This window comes from Cupressus sempervirens, chromosome 7, assembly GCF_028749045.1.
Source record: "Cupressus sempervirens isolate cs-2001-9-10 chromosome 7, ASM2874904v1, whole genome shotgun sequence".
In the NCBI taxonomy this organism is placed as follows: domain Eukaryota; kingdom Viridiplantae; phylum Streptophyta; class Pinopsida; order Cupressales; family Cupressaceae; genus Cupressus; species Cupressus sempervirens.
In genome coordinates this window covers 18887592-18903216 of record NC_143124.1, presented here as the reverse complement: position 1 = coordinate 18903216, position 15625 = coordinate 18887592, and the positions used below count along the sequence as shown (strand labels likewise).

The 15625-nt window shown below is 35.0% G+C and overlaps 1 protein-coding gene across 8 annotated transcripts; it reads left to right on the top strand.

The window, feature by feature from the left end:
* The first annotated feature begins 267 nt into the window (after positions 1 to 267).
* On the top strand, positions 268 to 14971 carry LOC149545204 (RAN GTPase-activating protein 2-like). Of its 8 annotated transcripts, none has more exons than XM_089790586.1 (4): positions 268 to 394; positions 1153 to 1228; positions 3019 to 3082; positions 12974 to 14971. In XM_089790586.1, the coding sequence occupies exon 4, from the start codon at positions 13012 to 13014 to the stop codon at positions 14761 to 14763; it is 1752 nt and encodes a 583-aa protein (XP_089646712.1). In that variant the 5' UTR covers positions 268 to 394; positions 1153 to 1228; positions 3019 to 3082; positions 12974 to 13011; the 3' UTR covers positions 14764 to 14971. The 8 variants fall into 8 exon arrangements, with proteins under 8 accessions (XP_089646712.1, XP_089646710.1, XP_089646707.1 ...); XM_089790584.1 differs by having other exon boundaries at positions 2997 to 3082; XM_089790581.1 differs by having other exon boundaries at positions 2968 to 3082.
* Positions 14972 to 15625: the final 654 nt, after the last annotated feature.

Below are 15625 nucleotides of genomic sequence, written 5' to 3'. Positions count from 1 at the left end.
TAAAATAATTATACTCTAAAATATTTATTTTTATTAATTGATAGACACTAGTTGGAAAAATATAATACTTAGCACAAAAGCATCCAATATGGATGGCAAAACAATATCCAACACCTAATAATAATAAAAAATAAATAAATAAATAAATGAATAAATAAATAAATGAGTCTGCTTAATAATAATAATAAATGAGTTTGCCTATATTATAATAATAATAATAATAATATTGAGCTTGCCTATATATATGATAACAATAATAATAATATTGCCGTGGAAGACCCGCTTTCTCGCGCAGATCGGAAGTGAATATAAAGAGAGCTAGCGATTTCCTTTACAGGTAGAGACGGCCATATCAGGTTTCTCTGTGAGTTCTTGCTAGTTGCAGAAACACCAGGTATATTCATATTTAATAATTCCTTCTCTTCACTTTTGTGTAAAAATAACCTTTAGCTACTTTTGTAAGTGTCGGACATTTAAAAATAATTATTTTGTTAGGGAAACCCTTATTTGTTTGCAAGAAAAAGTTCTGGAATTTCTTTTGTGGCACAAGTCTCTGTGAACATCGTATCATCTTGAAGTTCTCTTACGTTTTAAATGTACCCTATAATACATGCATTCAGCTCATAAATTTAGAGGTTTTCTGTGCCGTGTTTTGTTTATTTTATAGTGCTGCCACAATGATTTTTACAACCGCCGTTCCGTTCACGTAGTGTGCACGAGTCTGCTCCATATAATGTTGGATGGCTGTTGAAAGTAACTAGGATGATTGCCGTCCTTCCCCTATTATTGTCCTCTCCTATCTTATTTCTCCACCATGGTTAACCAATACTTGCTTCGGCTTTACCTTGATGTGGAATTGCTGCGCTATAATTATTAGTCTGTTTCTTGGAGTATTCAATATATGTCACCATGAGGTCATATAGAGGTTTAACCTGGGGCTTTTATGTATCCTATCTGGAACACTGTGTTTTATACTTTTGGAGGACTTACGCATAACGTTTCTTATAATACTGCACCATAATGTAACTCAGGCAGCTGAGACCTCATATATATCATTGCTTGTTTTCTTTGAAGGAGATGTTATCTTTATGGATATGTTACAGGCACCTCTGTGTAATTTTGCAATAAACTGTTCTCTACGTTATAATACAGAGAAGAATTCATCAGGAAATTACGTGATAAGAGGCTTCTTCTGAAACTACGTCTTATGGACACAGTGCACAAAAAGGTATCCATTTCCAACCCAACTGCAATAAACTAAGTTGCGGGTTCGGATTCAGGTTTGAAATTCGTTCAATTTTTTTTTGGGGTTGGGTTCAGATTCGTTTTGGGTTTGTCCCCATACAAGAATATATATTTTAAATATATGTGTGCGCACATGCATAGATGCAGCAGCAAATAAGTTCATACACCACTATGCTAATATTAAAGTAACATAGCAAAATACACCACCATATAAATGTTTCAGTTCAAAAACAATAATGTCAACATTAATAATCAGCCATCATTGATCCATCAAGTAAATCATCATCTTTCTGCTGTTGCAAATTAGAAGCACAAAAAGTAATGCTATTGGCCCATTTAAGGTCAAGGTTGGGCTTTGGGCAATAACAACTAACTAAGAGAGCGAGCAACTTAAGCAAAAGTAAACTGAATGAAAGAAAAGCCTACCTAACTAACTACAATGCAGGGGTTACCTTCTTTCAATTTTGCATTTGATACAGCTTCAAATCCTGCCCATTATAAACATGGCAGGGTTTCTCCAGCGGGATATGCCAACTGGAAAGAGTTGTTTTGATTCACTTGTATGATTTGAAATGGCCCTTTCCATAAAGATTGAAACTTGGAGTGCATTCCTCTTGGTTCATGTCTCTTGTCCCACAGCAGGACCAAATCTTCTTTCATGAATTTCTCAGGTCTTGCTCTTTTATCAAATAATTTCTTGACCCTTCCTTGGTATTCAGTGATTCTGTCAACCATTTCTTCTCTTTCTTCCTGCAGCTTGGTGAGATACAAGATTCTCTTTTCTAATCCATCTTTGAATGTGTCATCCTCAATCATAGTCTTTGACTTAAATGTCGTAAGCTCTAAAGGCAATGGCAAATTAACTGACACTCCATAAACTATCTCAAAATGTAAGATACCAATGACTCTTTTAGGTGTGGTCCTATTGGTCCACAAAACATCATGTATCTTCTTGTGCCAACTTTTCCGATTATCTAAGACCTAACTTCTTCAAAATATTAATCAAGTTCTTATTACTAGACTCAGCCTGTCCATTTTCTTGAGGAAAATAATAAGAAAAATGACCAACTTGGATACCATTATCATGGCAAAATTCAACAATTTCTGAGGAAGAACACTAAGATGCATTATCCATTATCAATTTCATAGGAACTCTAAACCGGACCAAAATATGTTCTTTGGGAAACTCACATACTACCTTGGATGAAGATTTCTTCATTGGCTTGGCTTCAACCTATTTACTAAAATAATTTGTGGCTATTAGTGTTGGTATTTGGTATTTGGTATTTGATTGTTGTCATTGATGTGAATAATGAACATATGGTATGGCTAACATCATGTAATTATCTTATTTGATGTCTTTAAATATAGTTTAAAACATATTCAAGACAAATACTTGAGTGTTATATAATTAACACTTAATGTTCACATTGGTTTTGAAAACGGATATAAAAAAATAGTTTTGGTTTGTTAGAAAGTCGACAAGCTTTTTTATCAGATAGGCCACAACTATCATACGTTTTTGCAAAGGTCTCAGAGTTAGCTAAAATGGGTCTTTGTTAGTTTTTGCATAACACATGCATGGAAAGAGAAAATGCCTGTTTATAAAAAATAGTTACCAAATTGTTATGGTAGTTTTAGCAGTTTTGAGCGGTTTTGGTCTAATGGAATTTTGGGGTATGTAACTGTTCCACAATTTTGACTTTCTTGGTTTATAAGTAGAGGATGCATTCCTCTAAAACATCCAACAGGTGGTTTTGATAGAAGTTGCAGAATTGTTGTGGAATTCCTTGTAGATCGAACAATTTGCAGACAGATTTTTGACAGCAAAAAGAGGGTAATGCTTTATGTTTCTATTTTCATATTTGTGATTTCATTTTCATTGCAGAAGTTTATCGGAGGTAGAAGAAGGGTTATATATTGTTGCTTCATTCATTCATATCAGTATTTGATCAGATCTTTTAATGGAAAAAGAAAATATATTTGGATATTAGGTGTTTTGAGGAGAATAGAAGTATATCATGCATTGCGTTTTGAACAAGAAGTTGAAACTAGTGATTCATGATTTGTGTTGTAACAGAGATGATCTCTGATTTTATATCTCACTTGTTCATTTTTTAAGTTGGTGCTTCAAGTGTAAGGGATTGGTGTTCCTTGAAATTGGTGTTTTTAAAACAAGGTGTTGATGCTTTTCAGAGTTGTAGCTCTAAAATATTTGCCTAAGAGGCCAATAAAGTTTCAGATTCAAAGTGGTTTTTTACCCTAAGGGGTTTTCCATGTTAAAATATTGTGTCACTTTGTTATTCGTTAACTATCTTGCTCATGTGTTAAATTTTTATAATTTGTAATTATTTCAAGTTTTTAAAAGTATTTGAAATCACTGATTCACCCCCTCTCTCAGTGGTGTTTGTATTCCAACATTTAGGATATAAGAATGTCTTTGACTGGAAGGAGGATTAATTGGGCATAAAATCAAAACCCCATTGATGAAAAGGAACTTCAATCACCACTGGCCTAAGAGGTAGGGCAACTAGCTAAGGTTTACCAGTAAACATCCTGCATTTCTCACAATCAGCAACCCACTTATATGCATCCTTAAACATAGTAGGCCAATAATAACATTGTCTCAAAATTTTGAATGCAGTGACAGTGCTAGAAAAATGTCCTCCACATGCTTCATCATGGAAAGATCTTAACAACTTCACCTGTTGCTCTTTGTCAACACATCTTAGGACTGTACCATCAATAGCTTTCTTATACAAGACATCATCATGAACTACATACTTTAAGGCCTTTGTTTTTATGTCCCTCCTTTGCTTAGCAGTCGATCCATCAGGGCATTCACCATATGTTAGAAAGTATGCAATATTTGAAAACCAGTGATCCTGAAGACTTACCATAAGAACCTTTGGAATATCTTCCTCTTCAACTTGCTGAACTTCTGCCAAAGCTTTACAGAGCATATTGTCTCTCACAAGTTTGGTTTGCTTGATCTCTATGTCATACTCTTGGACCTTGGCTATCCAAACTCCTCTATTATTGCAACCAACCTCTTGCTGTGTTAAAATACTTTTCACTGCAGGATTTGGCACATGTATCACTAAATAAGAATGTAAATTATAAAACCTGAAATTCTTAAGAGCTCTCACCACTGCATATGCATGTTTCTCCATTTGTGAGTATCTCAATTCTTGATTCTTCAATGGCATACTCATGAAAGCAATTGGGGCATATATTACTTCTTTGTTTTCCTGCATCAATATGGCTGACATGGTATGCACTGAGGCATAGCAATATATGATGAATTCTTTAGTGTAATCTGGATGAACAAGAACGTGGGCTTTGGCAATAACACCATTGATATCTTCAAAAGCCCTTTTTCCAACATCACTCCATTTGAAAGCTTTATTACCCTTCATCATATCTACTATACACTTAACCATTTTTTGAGAAATCAGGCACAAATCTTCTCAAGAAATTTACCTGGCCAAAGAAAGACTTTACTCCAATTTTGTTCAATGGTAGGTTTAATTGTTGAATGGCTTTAACTCTGTTTGGATCAATTTTCACCCTTTCTTGATGTAAAACAAGATTTAGCGTGCAAAGAACATTAACAATAAGGAAAACATTCACAAACTAAAACTATATTCACATATAAGATTAGACAAAAGAAGGTGTAAGAGAGTGCAAACTAAGAGCAAGATCACTCCAAAAGCCTCCTTGATTTTGTAGATGCGTCCTTTGATGTAGATGTGTGCTCAATAATATTGCTCAAGCTTCAATGAAAAATATGGATCAAAGTGGATTTGTGGATGGATTTTGCCATTATGATGGTATTTTGATAGTCCTTAGTCTCTCAAAATAGCATTATAACATTAGCATAGAATTGGATGATTTTAGTGAAGGAAGAGGCCTCTATTTATAAGCCAAGGGGTAGAGGGATGGATGGTCAGGATGCAAGGATGACAAGATGGTGAGGGAGGGCCAAGATGCACTCAAAGGGGAGCACATGGATTGTGCTTGTTTGGAGTCAATTAGGAGGTGACACATGTCACAGGATGATTGGATGTGAGAGGATAGGACAAGGGTTGGTCAAAGGAGTAATGAGGGAGTTTGAGCCATAAAGAGGGATGGTTGGGTCAAATAGAGATGGTTGGGTCATAAATAGAGATGGTTGGGAGGAGGATGAGATTGTTGACTTTGGCTTGGGTTAGCAAGTCTTAACCCTTGCTTAAGTTGTGCACATGATTAGAAGAGGGATTAGGATTAGCTTAGGAGTTGGCTAACCTTGTTTAGGGAATGTGACAAGGTTAGAGGGGGGATTAGGAATAGGAAATCAAAGATAAGGATTGACATCTTCTAGAAGAGTCTAGGCTTTGGATGAGGATGAAGACTTTCTTAGAAGAGTCTAGAACTTCCTAGGATGAGGATAAATAAGGTTTTTAGGTAAAGTTTTATTATTTATTTCAAGGGTTTGGGTTGAGGAGATATTCATTAAAATATTTTTAATAAATATGAGGATTAATATTTAATCTTAATTAAATATTTTGAGTTGGGATTAGGGTTAGGAAATGATGGGATTAGCCTTTAATCAAAATTAAAGAAAGATTAGAAGATTTTGGAAGAGGTTAGTGGTCTTAAGGAAATTGGCCAAGTTTTGGACAAAAAATAAATAAATAATGTCTAAATAAGATTTAAACATTTTTGGGAGGAATTCCTTAATTAAGATAAAGGGATTTAATGACATAAAAATAAATAAATAAATAATTAATAAATGATGATGTCATCAGAGAATTTTTTCAGAAAATAAAAATACTTTATTTTCTCAAGGATTTTTAGGGGATTTTTAGGTGTCTACACTTGAGAGACAATATGACCAAGTTATTTACTTTCTGTCACACAAAATACTAATTTCTTGGGATTCAATGAGACACCATGATCTTTACACCTTTGTAGCACTCTTTCCAAGTCTTTGATATCATCTTCTCTTCTCTTAGAAAAGATTGTCAAATCATCAAGGTATATAACAATGATTTTATCTTTCAAATCACCAAAAGCTAAATTCATTGCACACTAAAATGTTGCACCAACATTAATTAAGCCAAAAGGCATCCTATTATATGCAAGAGTACCCCATGGTGTGGTGAAGGCTGTCTTGTACTGATTTACCTCATCTACTTGAATTTGATTATATCGTGAAAATCCATCCAACATAAATATCATCTCTGACCCTACAACATATGATTCATATTGGGAAGTGCAAAGTTATCTTTGAGAGAAGCCTGATTTAGATTTCTAAAATCCACACAAATCCTTATCTTTCAATTCTTCTTCCTCACCGGCACAATGTTAGCAACCTAAGTAGAGTGATGAATAGGTATAATAATCCTAGCCTGCAACATTTTGTCAATCTCCTTGAAGATTGCTCCTTCAACTATAGGATTATAATTCCTTTGTTTCTGTTTGAATGGTGTTGCTCCTGGCTTCAAAGGGATTTCATGTTTAGATTTCCCATCCATGAAATTTTTCAGATCCTCATAACTCCAAGCAAATACATCTTGATAATCAATGAGTAATTTCTTGATTTCTACCCTCTCTTTTTGTGTGCAACACTTCTCTATGTTTATCATTTTTGGACTGATTTTTGTCCCTATATTTATTCCATCATACTCACCATAGGCTTTTCCTTTTTTATCTCTCTCTCTCTCAATGTATGCATCATGCTTATCAAAAAGTTTTGCCAAAGAGATAAGATGGGATGGAATTTTATTACCTTTCAATTGGATCATATTAGGCTGTGGTTTCCTTTTGTTATCTGCTACTAGATCACCATTTGAATTAGTGTTTCCTTCAAAATACAAGCCTGCAAAAGGTTCTGCCCCTTCAATGAATTGTTGTATGTGTTTGTCATCTTCAAACACCTTCCAAGAATCTTCATTATCAGGAACATTGGGCCTGAATAGAACTTCCACTTTATAGATTTGATCTTTAAAGTCAGGATGTGGTCAGAGCAATGATGCAGAGATTGCCAAAGAATTAGCTCTTGAATTAAATTCCCTTGGTACTGATATAATGAGAAAGCATCCAAACTCTCAATTTCATCCCACACCTTATTACGATAGTTTTTCAATCTTTGGTTTTTGACTGCATATTGGTTTTTCACTTATCTCACCACCAATTCTGCACCTCCTTGAGCTTCGAGTATCTTGACCCCTTTTTGTTTTGCTTTAATTATACCAAGGAGAAGAGCTTCATACTCTGCAATATTGTTAGTATTTTTGAAATCTAACTTGTATGCCATGCAAGTCTTTTTCCCACTAGGTGATGTCAAAACTACTCCTGCACCTGAACGAGCATTGGCACAATTGCCATCAAATTCTAAAGTCCACAATTGTTCAACATTACCTAGTTTTGGTTCTTCTTGAATGTCAGAATTATCAGAATATATCATATAATAACCAAACTGCATTTCTTGATACAATATTTGAGACCTAGGGTCATAAGATTTTAGAACAGTGAACTTTGCCTTTTCTTTTGGTTCTAGATTGACCTTTTTGTCTCCAACTTGGATGGTAGCACATGACCAATCCTGTAATGTCCCCGATTTAGTAGGTCTCTGGGATATGGGTTTGTCAGCTCATTATCGCGACCCTCATGAGTTGATGTCTGGTTTTGGGGATCTTTGTCGTGAGATTGCTATTTTTGGACTTACTATTTTTAGTAAGTCACTCTGGGCCAGTTGCTATTTTTGGATTGAGCAGCTCAGGCAAGATGGTCCTTTGGTTTTGGATTTTTGATCTCTCTCTGGGATTTCTTTATTAAAGTATTTTATCTATGAGCTTGTTGGCTTAATGATTATTTAATTCACATCTAATAAACATAGTACTTTATGTTATAAAGTGTTGTAACTTTATATTATAAAGTTGCCTTTTAAGCAAAAGTGTGAGAATGAAGTTGGATGGCCCAATTAGTGTTATAAATGCAGCTTTTTGTTGAGGAGAGATCATCTTGAAAATATTTTAATTTGCTCATATCGATTGCTTGAGGGTTCGAAGAAGTTTTTTTTGAGTTCTTTATTTGATAATTGTGCTCAGGTAAACAATTATCTAATTCTCCTATGATTAAATTGTGGCTTGGAGAATCCTATAATTTGATATATTGTGGAGGTGAGGAGACTCATGTCTTTTATCTGAGATATTGGATTGGAATTCAAATCAGTATTGTGAGTGTTCATAATTGCCTGTGGCCAAGGTTATAACAGAAATTCCTCATTCTCAAATTTATTTTCACTTACTTTTGTTTTCTTTCTTTGTAGATTTATATTTATATATTCACTGACATATAGTTAATATCATCTGAATTTTTCTTTTCAATAAATGTAAGAAATATTCAAATGAAAAAGACAAAGGAAAGAATCCAAGAGAGATTTGTACAAAAATAGTTACCATAAATCCATAAGCTTGAAAGTGATTGCAAGATCAACACAAGAGGAGACGAGAGAATTTTGCAGGGGAAAAAACAAGAAAAAACCCCATGTGAATTATATGAATGAGGCAAATGTCTAAAAAATAAGAGAGAAAGAGAGAGAAATGGAGCCATAAACTCATTACAAGAACTATGTAGTGAGTGTGTGGTGTAGAGAGTGAGAGAGGAGAATCTCTTATATAGAGATTAGAAGAGGAGTTATTTAGTAACTCCCATGTGAATGATTGCCACATTCATAAGTGTCTTTGTATCGAGTGTCATGATCTTCTTAAGGAGGAATAAACTATTTCCTTTAATCAATGAATAACAAAGAAGACATGTCCTCACATATGTGCAAGAGGACAAACAAGTGACATGTCCTCACACTTGTACTAGAGGACAAAAATTACATAAGGGATACCTTGGTTTATCCGAATTAATAAATAAATACAACCAAGGAAAGATCACTAATTCTAACTATAAAACTGCTAGACTACTGGTATCTGTGCGATAAGAATGCAACCCATCTATCAATCAGACTCTTAGATCCCATGTCAATCTGTAAAATTCAGCTGCACCCAACTGCTGTGTTACTGTGATCTCGTGTGTAGCAAACCCTAAGCTAAGTAATAAGTAGCCATAATTTACAAAGCACAAGGCATTCCTCGTGGGAACTCTTGGATCCCATACCAACCTACCAACACGATCCTAGGAGTAGTAATAGTAGTCCATCCATCCAGTATCCTTCTGTATAATGCAACCTTCACAAGTCTATTACTCTACCCATGCAAAAGATACCTCTGATATACATGAAGATCAGCTCATTAGACCGCCAAATGCTGCTGTTATAGGATATACTATGATGGATAATAATGCTGCAGGTGTCATTGTACCCATACAGAGTGAAGAAATCCAATTCACTTCCAATATCTAATCTCAAATCAGGCCTCTGCAAATTCCGCTGCAACTCAATATCTCCTGTAGTCCTGGCCAAGTCTGAATATGCAGTGTTTTGAGGAAGTTGTGAAGCCACTATCGACTGAAGTACGGATGAGGAAAATCACCAACCAATAAGTGAACTGCTATCTTGTCATAAGAACTTAGTTACAAATCTAAAATTAGGTTGTAGCTGCCTTCATTATGTATCAAAGACAACTCTTGGCTCTCTAAATCATGTTACCTCATGATACTGTGAAGGCTTCTAGCTGCTGTTGCAAAAGTCAACATTGGTGAATCTTATTTCTTGCTGGTCTTTTTGATCATCATTAGCATAACTTCTCTTGTTTGAATAATGGGAGGTGGGAATGATATGCTTACTTTCAACTTCAGAAATACTGTGGATTATTTCAACCAATTGTATGGTCTCGATTTTTGAAATAAGTTCATCTTTCTTGTGAGTGCCTATCATAGAATTCTGATTTTCATCCTTGTACAATGAATAATGTGTCATACTTGGTTGAAGACAAAGTTCATCTACCTCTTTTTCCTTGCCATCTCCAAATCTGATAGCAAGTTCCCTATGCGTTAATAGCTGCAAGTAATCTGATTTCATTCTCTCAAATGCTTCTTTGATTGTTTGAAGTTGTGACTAGTAACCCCACGTGAAAACCCTTGTTGCCTTTCTTCAATTTGAGTTTCCCATTAAGTTTTTCAATGTATTGGTTAGACTGTTCTGCCCTTGTTAAGACTTGTACGCCCCTCTCCTCTGTGACCAACAATCTTTACTTGAAATCTTGCATTGTTAAAGGCTTTAGTTCAAATTTATCCAGGGTGGATGGGCTGTTATGCATTGATTTTTTTGATTCCTTCTCAACTGTGAGAACATTATCTTCATCATACTTCGATAAGTTTGTAGAAGCTTTCATTAGAGTATGTTATTCTCATATAATCAATTTAATTATTAGGGGTTGCAGTCTCGAATAATGTTGTTATAAGAGACAGGGCGTGTCCATTAAATGAAAATCCATCACTTCAGCATTCAGAATCTATATTATTACAAACATATTCAGACTCCTTAGAGGAATCAGGCACAGCAAAGAGATAATATTGAAAAAAGTATTTAAGTTATATATATATATATTGGAAGGAGAGTTTATCATATCAAGGGATCATTTATAAACTTGATCTTTTTGTTCACTACCAGATAAGCTCATATCAGAGAAAATCAGTGAGCATGAATAACTCCAAATCAGTCTTATCTGACTTACTAAGAGATCTTATTGCACTAATTACTGGTATAAGATCAAATCAAATAGCATATATCCAAGGATAACAACAATTATAGTGTACGAGACTCTTACCCTGGAAAGAATCTAACTTGTACATAGCATCCTTGAAACAATGTTAATATTGCCCATGTCTTATCAATTACATCAAGATTGAAGTAGTAAGTTAAAGCAAGAATAGAGTATTCATAATAATTGTCGTCGACTTGTATACCATCTTAGTGAGGGACATTACAATTAGGAACATAAGAAACTTAGAAAAATAAAAATAAAAATGAAATAGGTATTATTTATTTCTCCATAAATTATTTATGAATGAAAATGAAATGGTGGATGTGAGTTGAAAAAACCACGTTGATTGAATAATGCATTTTTAAAAATGCTGTGTAAAGGATTGTTTTATGGGGTTCAGTTGCCTTATCGTCTGAAAAATATGCAGAAGTAGTTCTTTGTTTTAACTGTTCTGTTTTCTTAACCTGTGTTTTTGTTTTTAAACTCTTTTACCGTAAACAATTATTAATATTTACTATATTATATTGAATATAGGAAATCATGTTTTAAGAAATTATATATGTGTGTGTGTGTATGCATGTATAGATATCTTAAGATGAATACAATGTAAATAAGCAAGTTAAAATTGACTAAACCTGAATACATAAGAAGAACTCATCGCCGGCATTGGTGGGATGTTGACTGTCAATCAAAATACAACACATTGACTTGCACTAGGTTTTCTTATTTGAGTTCTTCAAAGTTTTGATTGACATTATACCGCATTAACATTTTTTGTAAGATCTTGTTTACTGTTTTTATGCAAGATTGTTGTAGATATAACCCTCTAAGTTCTTATGTTCTATTTGCTAGTGATTTGAGAGTTTTATTGTGTGTTCAAATTTATTATACTATTGATAAGGTTCATGTGTATTTGAAGTTGTTGTATTGGTCTTGTGATGCTGTTTGTTGGAAGATGCTGTGTTGTTGCTGTGACGGTGTCATATCCTACTGTTGTGGAGCTTTGTGTTATTAACACAAAGCTATTCCACGTGTCCAATAACACAACGCTATTCCACACGTCCATCCTATGTGCCTTGTTAGTAGCACTTCTATAACATTCCCTTCTTTATTTGGGCTTTAGATATTTATTGGACTCAGGTACTGCACTGATATTAAAAGACAATTTGGAGTTTTTAACCTTTTGTCAATTTGTTTAATTTGATGGTGGATAGTTGTAGCTTTATTTTAACTATTAAAAAATGAAATATGAAACATGATTTGTATTATGGAGTTTATGATGACTTTTAAATAGAGGTTTATAGGTTTACGTTTTTGCAGCAGAATTCATTTAATCAATTTTGCCATTGTACAATTACTTTATACACATCATATCCCTAAGAATATTTGGACTCATTCATATTTGGGTTTCCATGTTCTTGAATATATATTACTATCGGCGTACCCATTGCACCTTCTTTTGGTGCAGGCACCAGTTTATTTTCTGTTCCAATTTACTTTACTTCATACTGAAATTAAGGACCTTACATGAAGGCATAAATTACATACAGACCCATATATCATTATGTTCTCATTTTGAACGAGTTTCCTATTTCTATTGACAGGATCAGAACAGTTCTGTAAAGGGGATATTTCATATGGGGCTTTATAGTCTGGGTGCATGTCATGGATAGTATTCAATATCTCTTTTGTTTTCACATTCCGGCCTCAAATTCAAAATATTATAACTGTTTATGATAGACTAATGCAACAAAACAAGGGACTGCCCCTATTACAGCAAGCCTCATGGGCGAGAAACCATAGAACCAAAATAATTGTTAGAACAAGTCAGCCTGCTATATATTGCTTCTTGGAACATTTCCAGTTCATAGTGCTCTAATTTTGTAAACACCAGTTGTGGACTGCAACATAAATTCCTTAGTTGTATCTCATCATCATTAGGCTGCAAATCCTTTACTTTCATGAAATTCATTGTAATATGTTTGTCTCCAAATCTATCTTCAAAATCATATTTTGGTTTGCTACAGATCACAGAATCAGAGCACTTTTGGTTTTGATAAAGCTCATGGGAGCCAGTCAGAATCAAGAAGAGAGAAAATCAATTATGAATCTCCAGCCTCCAAGTGAGGATGAACGTTCAGTGTTGGTACAGCACATTCTCACTTATCTTTCTTTGGATTCCTCTTTTTCCAGAAGGCGCGGTCCTTTGAGCAAAAAAAAGGCAGGAGAACATGCAAACGAAATAGAAAGATTTTTATTTGCTGTTGCAAACTACCATGCTAGCATTAATCCGGATGCGGATGGTATCTCATTTCTAAATTTATATGCAAAGGAAAGAAGCAATCTACTGAAGGATGCCCTTGAGCGAGGAACCACTGCTGAGACAAGAAACCCTAATGTCAGGGAAGCATTCCCTGAAATAGTTGGAATGAAAGAAACTGTTTTTGATATGTCAACAGGGTTACGGAGATTTCTTACTGCACGTTTAGCCAGGAAGCTCTTAAGTCCATTAGAAGAACCGGGGAATCCTTACACCAAGATACGCTTTGGCAACAAAAGTTTTGGAGTGAATGCAGCCCATGTTGCACGTACAGTCTTGAGGGGTGTTCGGAAAACTTTAAAAGATGTGGAACTTAAAGACTTTTACTTTGAAAGATCTGAGGCCAAGGCGTTAAAGGTTATGTCAATAATTTCTTCTGCTCTTAGACAGTGTGTGCTGAGATCCTTGATTATTGAACTTGTTGTTCATGCAGAGAAGGGCCTCATTGCTTTTGGGCCACTCTTCAAATCTCAGAAAATTCTAGAAGAATTGAAGTTCACCAATACTCGCATTTCTGAAAAATCTGCTAGAGCCCTTTGTGAGTTTCTTCCATCTGTTGAAAGGATGAAGTGTTTGCATTTTTCTCACAGCTATTCAGAAGACGATGCAATAGAGATACTTTCAATGCTTGTTGAGAAATGCATTGCTCTAGAGGATTTCAAATTCTCCAAAAGTCTAGTAGGTAAGCGTGGTATTAGAGCTCTAGTAAGAGCTCTGAGCCAAGGTAGGCAGTTGAAAACACTCAACTTAAGTGATAACCATTTTGGTGCAATCGGCGGGGTTGCTCTCACACGTCATGTCTTCCCTAAACATCTAGATCTTACAGAAGTTTACTTTGACCACATGTATCTCAGGGATGAAGGGACTATTGCTATTGCCAATGGACTCAGGGATGCAGCTCCATCTCTTAGTGTTCTTTCGGTCAGAGGAAATTATATATCTCCAAAAGCAGCTCCAGCTTTAGCGGATTGTCTTCTTATAAAGAAGTTGCTGACTGTGTTTTATGCAGGAGAGAATATGCTCGTGGATGATGGATCAGTTGTAATATGCACAGCCATTTTGGAAGGCAATGAGTGGCTTAAAGAACTTGATTTGAGCGAAAATGGTATGACTGATATTGGGGCTCAGACTGCGGTGAAAGCTGTTGCAAACAAGCCCTATTTCAGTAGGCTTTTTATTTTTGAGAATTCGATTACTGCAAAAGTAAATGAGACTGTCAGAGACATGCTCAGAAAAGGTACTAAGGGTGCAGAACTGTGTCAACTTAATATTTGGGAGCACTTCATTCCACAGACATGGGGCAAATTCATCAGTGATAGCGATACGGAGTCAGAGGTTGAACCGAAAAAACGCAAAGTGAGGCATGGCAGTGACAGTGACACTGGTTCAGAGGTTAAACTGAAAAAACACAAAGTGAGGCATGGCAGTGATAGTGAGTTAGAGGAGAAACTGAAAAAACAAAAATCATCTCTGGACAATGATAGCGACTTTGAGTGATAGCATTGGTGGGCAGTTATATTCACAAGCATTATGCTTTCTTTTTCTTTGATTTGTTTGGCAGCTTCCAACAAAATGAACTGTTAAGTTGCATCGATAGCTACTTGCTGACTTAGCAAACACATTACTTTTTTGTCAAAATAAAAATATATTGAGGATGGATCCTCTATGTCAGAATGAAGACTGTAAAAAATGGCATTTTTTCTAATTCTGGATGCTTCACTCTGACGTGTATTAGAAGAAAGAATAAGTTTGATTGTTTTATCCTGAGTATTTTTGGCTTTGCTAATAACTAACAAACATTTGGGGATAAGTTCTGATTTAATGAATCAAGTACTGTTCGAATATAAGGTCTTTTAAAGATATTGTTTGATATTTTGGCTTGGTAACTCTATGATTAACCACAACAGCTGGACAAAATAGCTTCAGAACAGTAGCTTGTGAGAATGTGGTAGTGAGAAAAATAAGGTAAACACTTTGTACATATAAACATGTTGATCACTTGGAATACTTTTAAAGTACTTAACAAAAAACTATTTTGAAATAGATCAGTGTTATATTATAAAGCTTAGAGCACATTTAGGCCATTCAAACCCAACTTGTCATCATAGCAGATATACTTTTGAAACTCAATGAGTTGGGTGGACGAGCCATCTTGGTATAGGGCTTTTTTTCTCAGTTCGTTTCTGCAATTCTGCAATTCTCTATCGTGAGATTGTGGGCTTGTAAAATTCTTGAAACAGAGTTAAGTGCTTCTTTGGGTTAAAACCCTTCTGGGTCTATGTAGGACAGATGTGATTTAGGGTTAGCATGAGCAGATGAGTAGAGCTCTTGAATATGCTGTTTAGCTATTCGATGTCTA

Excerpts from the sequence above, each read along its gene's own strand:
- LOC149545204 (XM_089790588.1), top strand. The coding sequence starts at position 12,925 with ATGTTTGTCTCCAAATCTATCTTCAAAATCATATTTTGGTTTGCTACA.